Source organism: Arachis ipaensis, chromosome B04 (genome assembly GCF_000816755.2).
Source record: "Arachis ipaensis cultivar K30076 chromosome B04, Araip1.1, whole genome shotgun sequence".
Lineage (NCBI taxonomy): Eukaryota > Viridiplantae > Streptophyta > Magnoliopsida > Fabales > Fabaceae > Arachis > Arachis ipaensis.
In genome coordinates, this window is record NC_029788.2 from 111,762,086 (window position 1) to 111,769,002 (window position 6,917).

General features: G+C 35.2%; 1 protein-coding gene across 1 annotated transcript; it reads right to left on the bottom strand.

Annotated features, from left to right (window-relative positions):
- On the bottom strand, window positions 1,172-1,980 carry LOC107637937. Its single transcript, XM_016341173.2, has 3 exons — window positions 1,733-1,980; window positions 1,579-1,648; window positions 1,172-1,497 (listed from the first exon to the last, which is right to left on the bottom strand). The coding sequence occupies exons 1-3, from the start codon at window positions 1,881-1,883 to the stop codon at window positions 1,353-1,355; spliced, it is 366 nt and encodes a 121-aa protein (XP_016196659.1). The 5' UTR covers window positions 1,884-1,980; the 3' UTR covers window positions 1,172-1,352.

A 6,917-nucleotide genomic window follows, 5' to 3' on the forward strand; every position in this document is an offset into this window, starting at 1 on the left:
ATGTTTACATTACCCATGCCTAGCCTCTGCTTCCTTCTTCTAATTACTTGCTTCTACCATCTTCTTCTCTGACAGTGAGGTGACCAAATACAAGGAGAGATAAGAGAGAGTAGTAAAAAGAAAAGCTATGGAAGTAATGAGTAATATCAAATAAAATCAACTAAGATCAACTCCCCATACTTTTTGCCTAGTAACGTGTAAACTTCAATTAATGCCATCAAATCACTTTGCATTTTCTCTTTCATGTTACCAAGGCAATTAATGCAAGTTAAATGAATTTTGAAATCCATCAAAAGAGTGATAGTGGCATCCATTGAAAGCATGCAGCAATTTAATTAAAGAAATTGATTTCATCATGTTAAATGAGTAAAGAAAACATTGTACCCCATTTCCTTTTTGATTTCGGACCATCCACTTTGTTGGGCCTCAAATTTGTTTTCCTGGTCCAACAAGCATAACAATAATTCAGCCACTTAATTTTAAACAATTTTGCACAAGGCTGAAAATTATCATTATGTTGGGCTTTTTGTTGCTTAAACCCGATAGCCAAAATTCTGCATGTAAAAACAGAAATTATTAATCAAATAATTTGTAGGACAGATTAATAACAAATCAACATTTCATTTCTATTCCAAATTCTCTTCTCTGCCTTTTACTTCTACTCACTACAAGTTCTTGAACCATCTTCACGCACCATAAGTTATGATATGTTTAATTTTGTGATAGTTAGTTGATGTATGAAAATGAAATTAAAAAGCAAGGCTAAGCTAGTGTAACTGGTGGTGCATGGCCCAGCGTGGAAATGCAAGATGGATACGTAGAAAGAGTGGTACATGAGAGATTGAAACGTGTGAATATTACTTGGAAGTTGGAACCACCCAGTAAGCAGGGATGTTGCTGTTATAGGATCATGGGACAACTGGGAATGCTTATGCCATTGTTAAAGCACTTCCAACAGATAATGAGCATTCAACAATCTGAAGGGAATATTATTTATTTATTTATATATACAAATACAATACATATTCGTCTGATGTTCTAGAATTGGCAATGGTTAAACGGCACCTACTCCTCTCTTACATTATGTGCTGAGTATACTTACTTTATCTTAATCTTTTCAGTCTTGCATAAACGCCTATCTTTCTATTTGAAATTATAACATACTATCAAGTGTCATCAACTATTCAACAGAGGAGTAAATCAAATAGCAAAAGTATCCATATAAACGATCCAAACACTTTGTGTGATTCATCTGTTACAATAAGAAAGAAATGAAAATATCTAATAGAGAAGTCTCTTATTAATTTTACGATCCGAGGGTTCTCAAGTGGTAGGAGTATGAGTATGATGTATCACCGAACAGGAACCTTAATCCAACCATTTGCAAAAGCAATGGCTAAGATCACAAAAGGAGTTGACATACCAAAGATGATGATATAAGGAAGCGGTGTCTTCATTGGATTCTCTCCTTCCCTTTCTCCTGCTGTCTGCCAATACCTGCAAACATACATTATTCACACCAATCAACCTACGCCTATGTCACATCAAAATTAAGAAAACGAAAATGCGAAATGTTACTGTTGCGGCTCTTCATCCCTTGTTATGAATTTCTTCTTCCCTCCTTTCTTGCCTTCTTCATCTCCACCACCTGATAAGGAATTATCATCTCAGCACGAGAACAAGAGAGTGTGATTACATAAAAAGATATGGAAAGTAATTAAGTGAGTGTTACCGAGTTTTGCATGAACTTTGAGAGCAACAACATTTGGTGTGTTTCTGTGGGAGAAAGGGGCATATAAAAGTGGAGAAAGTGATGATGGTGATTTTGGGAGAAATGAAGTTTTGCAGGGAAAAGGAGAGGACAGAGTCACATTGGCTGCCATTTCTTGAAGCTTTTGTTGAAGTATGAAGTATGAACCATACCCTCTCTATCACATCCTACCCTTATCTCTTGACTTGGCGTCCTTATTCCATAGTATGGTGGGGTACATTAGTTATTTTTATTTAGTTACAAAATTTAAATCATTTATTAAAAATTAAAACATATAGAATATATTTCTTAAATTAAAAATATTAAAAACTAAAATACATTTTACTTTAATTTAGTAAGTAAATATTAATTTTATTATAAAATTAAAATTTAATTATTTTATTGGTCTTATAGTTTTACAAAATTTTTAATTAGGTCTTTATACTTTTTTTTTTCTTTTAATTGGGTCCCTACACAAATTTTTTTTTTTAATTAAGTCCTGGTAGTAATTGGCTTAATTGTATAGGAACCCAACTAAAAAAAATTGGTGCAGATACTCAAATGAAAGGAAAAAAAGTGTAAGGACTCAATTAAAAGAAAAAAAAGTATAAGGACCTAATTAAAATTTTCGCAAAACTATAGGAACCAACAGAGTAGTTAAACCTAACATTAATTAATAAGATCTATTCAAATATTCAAAATAAAATGATAGAATAGTATAAAAAATTATTTAAACTAGCCTCTCTTTTAGTAATTTTTTATTTAAAAATGATTTTGAATAATATAATTTAAATAATATTTTTTTTATTATAATCTATTTTAATATAAAAATTGTTAAAAATAAATCACATTAATACAAACTTACTTTTTATTAAAATCAAGTTTGTAAAATTAATTAGCGGGAGTACGTACTCCTCATCTAGCGCCCTATGAGTTCGTTCACGTTCTGCTAGGGTTTCACTGCGCCGCCTCCATGGTTACACCTTTCTTTTTCTTTTCTTCGTCAAAGTCTTTTCCATCTTCTTCTACTTTTTTCTCTTAATTTCTTTTCCACTTAGTTTCCTAATTTTCGTTTTCTCTCCTAATTCATTCCTCTTTTAATTCATTCCGTTTTGTAATTCACTCATTCCATATATCTTATTTCTCTCTGAAATCATTAAATACCAATTTTATTTTTCTCTACACCATGAGCAACAAATCAAAGACTCAGAACCCTCATATAATTGCTATGACGGTGGAGGGTGCCAGCCTTCAAGTGAAACCCAAAGAAATATGAAACTGCTCTCGTGAAATTGTCGGGTTTTGGGGAGACCCATGACAATCTACAATCTTAAAGGGATTTGCAAATCCTACTCCCTCGAGGTTGGTTTTATCTGTGAAACAAAAAATCAATCTCGATAAGTTGAAGAAAAACTAAGATCTTGTGGTTTCAAGGAATGGTTTATTGTGGATCCGGATGGATTATCAGGGGGTTTGGCAATGGCATGGAGGGATGGTTGCACTGTTCAGATTTTACAGCATGGTAGATTCTTCATTGCGGCATCAGTTCTGACAGCTGATTCTAATGATCCCTATGGTGTTCTAGGTGTTTATCTCAGTTCAAATGATCAACATAGAATGGCTCAGTTTGCTGAATTAACTTCAGTCACCCAACAGTTCGATGGTAAGGTTGTGTTAATGGGTGATTTTAATACCATTTCTAATCAATTGGAGAAAGCAGGTGGGGGTGCTAAATCTCCTTCTTCTATTAAAACCTTTAACAGTTTTATTGATGATAATTCTCTGATTGATATTGGTATGGTCGGAAGACCATTCACTTGGTCAAATAGACGGAGGGGTGATGAGTTGATATAGGAAAGATTGAACCGATTCCTGGTAGGAGTTGATTGGCAGCAACTCTATCCCAATGCAACGGTTCTTAGACTGTCAGAATCAGGCTCGGATCACTCCCCTCTTCTCTTAGACTCTAATCCGAGAACTGAGAGATCTAAACACCGATTCAAATTCCAAGAAAGATGGTGTTCCAATGATGAAATAAGGCAGATTGTTAGAGAGATTTGGCATGAACAGATTGATGGTTTAGCCATGTATATCCTAACTCAAAAAATAAAGCGTTGTCAGCATAAGATTGTCAGATGGCAGCAAGAACATAGATCTAATTCGAAGGTGGAGATTGATTTACTACAGTCTGAATTAGAGGAACTTCGTTTAGCAGGAACTCATGGAGGCGACATCATTTCAGAAATAGAGGACAAACTTGAAAAAGCTTTGCAAAATGAGGAATCTTATTGGAAAGATAAGTCTAGAGTCAAATGGCTCAAATCCGATGATCAGAATACAGCTTTCTTCCATCAGAAATTTAGAAATCAAACCCGAAGGAATAAAATTTGGCAACTAACTGGCAGTGATGGTAAAATGGCTACTTCAAATGCTGGTATTGCTTCTGTGGCTGAATCTTATTTCAAGGACATCTTTTCCTCCACTTGTCATGAGAACCCTGAACCTTTGTTTACTGATTTTGAACCTAGGGTTACAGCTCAAATGAACCGTAGGCTTCAAAGACCAGTGACTATGGAGGAAGTGAAACGTGCAACATTTAGCATTCATCCTCAAAGTGCTCCAGGAGATGATGGTATGACAGCAAAATTTTTTCAAAGTTTTTGGAACATACTTAGTGGTGATGTGTTTCGAGCAGTTAAGAGCTTCTTTTTAGGGGGCAGAATTTTAAAGGGTTTTAACCACACTCAGATCTGTCTTATTCCCAAGATTTCTGATGCTAAAGATATGACTCAGGTAAGACCAATAAGCCTATCTTCAGTATTTTACAAGATTATCTCAAAAGTATTTGTACATAGACTTCAGGGTATGATGAATAGACTAATTAGCCCTACGCAGAGTACTTTTATTAAAGGCAGATTAATCTCTGATAATATCCTAATTGCTCACGAGTGTATGCATTACTTGAAGAACAAAAAAATGGGGACTCAAAAATGAAATGGCGCTAAAATTAGATATGAGTAAGGCATATGATAGGGTGGAATGGCACTTTCTTTGGTTTATATTGGAGAAGTTTGGTTTTGACTCCCGGTGGATCATGTGGATTCGAGAATTAGTGACAACTGTTTCTTATTCTGTTATTGTGGAAGGACAACTGACAAACCCCAATTTGACGGTTTATCTTGTATTGAATTTAGGGGATTTTATCACCTTTTACCCACATTTATTCAATGAAATAGCATGGTTTTGTATATTCTCCTTTAATTGTGCTTAAGAGTGAAAACATGCTTTTTAGGACTCAAAATAGCTAAATTTAATTCACCTTGATTCTATTAGATGCTTTGATATGTTTGTTAAGTGATTTAAGGTTTAGGAGGCAAAGATTGGATCAAGGGAATGAAGAAAGAAAGCATGAAAAGTTGGAGAACTCATAAAGAAATGGAAGAACCGGAAAGCTGTCAAGCCGACCTCTTCGCACTTAATCGGCCATAACTTGAGCTACAGAGATCCAAATGATGCGGTTCCAGTTGGGTTGGAAAGCTGACATCCGGGGCTTCGAAACGATATAAGATTTGCCATAGTTGCCACACGTATGGTGGCGCGCACGCGCACGGTACGCGGACGCACCGATAGTGTGAAAACAAAGTGTGGGATCCCGGACTACAAGAAGAGGATCAACTTTGGGAGCCCCAAGCTTGTGAAGAACTCCATCAAGACTTGGCTCAATCCATGAAGAATCTTGTTATTGTTTGGTTTAGAAACTATACTTGCAACGAGAATTCATTTGTGAAATTCTAAACCGTCAAAAATCCATTCATCAACAACCTTATGGTTTCTTCAAACCAAATAGAGGTATTCGACAAGGAGATCCTCTATCTCCCTATCTTTTTCTCTTCTGTACAGAAGGTCTCTCCTTCTTGCTACACAAGGCAGAACAAAACAGACTAATTCAGGGTCTTCAGATACATAGACGATGTCCCAAGGTCAACCACCTCCTCTTTGCTGATGATTCCATCTTATTCTGTAAGGCTAATCCTGAAGCATGTTCAAATATCCTGCATTTATTGAATTCTTATGAAAGCATTAGTGGTCAGAGGGTAAATCTTAATAAATCTACTGTATTCTTTAGCCACAACACTCCCTCCACTACTCGTACACTACTGGCTAAGGGCTTGTTTGGATGAGCTTTTAAGAAAAGATCTTATAGAGAAGTAAAAGTAATTTTATGTTTGGATATTTCATGTAAAAAGGTCTTTTTATCTATCAATTATGTTTGGGTATAACAATATAAAAGTACTTTTTTGTTTATTTATTACATGAAAAACATCTTTTTTTTTTAAGAAAAAAATATCTTTTAAAAAAAGATGTAAATTACAGCTTCTCAAAAAAGATCTTTTTTTTATTTTACTAGTGCTTTTACTTTTACTACTAGAAATTTGCCAAACACGTTAAAAAATAAAAAAAGATCTTTTTCATTGAAAGAATATCTTTTTTTTTTTAAAATAATGGCGCCCAAACATGCACTAACTCTATAAATATTAATCATATTGGGGCTCAGGATAAATACATTGGTTTGCCTTCTACAGTCTCTAAATCGAAAAAGGCTTCTTTTAGTATGATCAAAGAAAAGGTTCGGAAAAGAATCCAATGGTGGAAGCGCAATCTTCTATCGTTAGGTGGTAGACACGTATTGCTTAAGGCAGTGGGAGAAGCTATTCCTATTTATACATTGTCTTGCTTCAAGTTGCCTGATGGTTTAATTTCGGAAATTCACTCTCTACTTTCTCAGTTCTGGTGGGGACAAAAAGGTTCTGAAAGGCGGATAGCTTGGATTAGCTGGGACACTATGACTCGTCCACGAAAAGAAGGAGGCCTTGGATTTAAAGATCTCAGAATCCAAAATCTGGCGCTTTTAGGCAAACAGTTTTGGCGACTCGTAACACAGCCTACTTCCTTATTATCCAAAATCCTAAGAAGTAAATACTTTAGCAATGATAATGCTATAATGGCAGAAATTGAAGTCTTCCCTTCTTGGGGATGGAGAAGCATACTAGAAGGCCGAAAGATTGTTGAAAAAGGTCTTAATTGAGCTGTGGGTACTGGAGAGAATATCCGAACCTTTGAGGATCCTTGGCTGCCTCCTCCGTATCCTTTAATGATTTCTGACATG

Excerpts from the sequence above, each read along its gene's own strand:
- LOC107637937 (XM_016341173.2), bottom strand. The coding sequence starts at position 1,883 with ATGGCAGCCAATGTGACTCTGTCCTCTCCTTTTCCCTGCAAAACTTCA. Across the intron at positions 1,649-1,732 it reads CAAAGTTCATGCAAAACTCG|GTGGTGGAGATGAAGAAGGC; the intron begins GTAACACTCACT and ends ATTCCTTATCAG. Across the intron at positions 1,498-1,578 it reads AGGGATGAAGAGCCGCAACA|GTATTGGCAGACAGCAGGAG; the intron begins GTAACATTTCGC and ends GTATGTTTGCAG.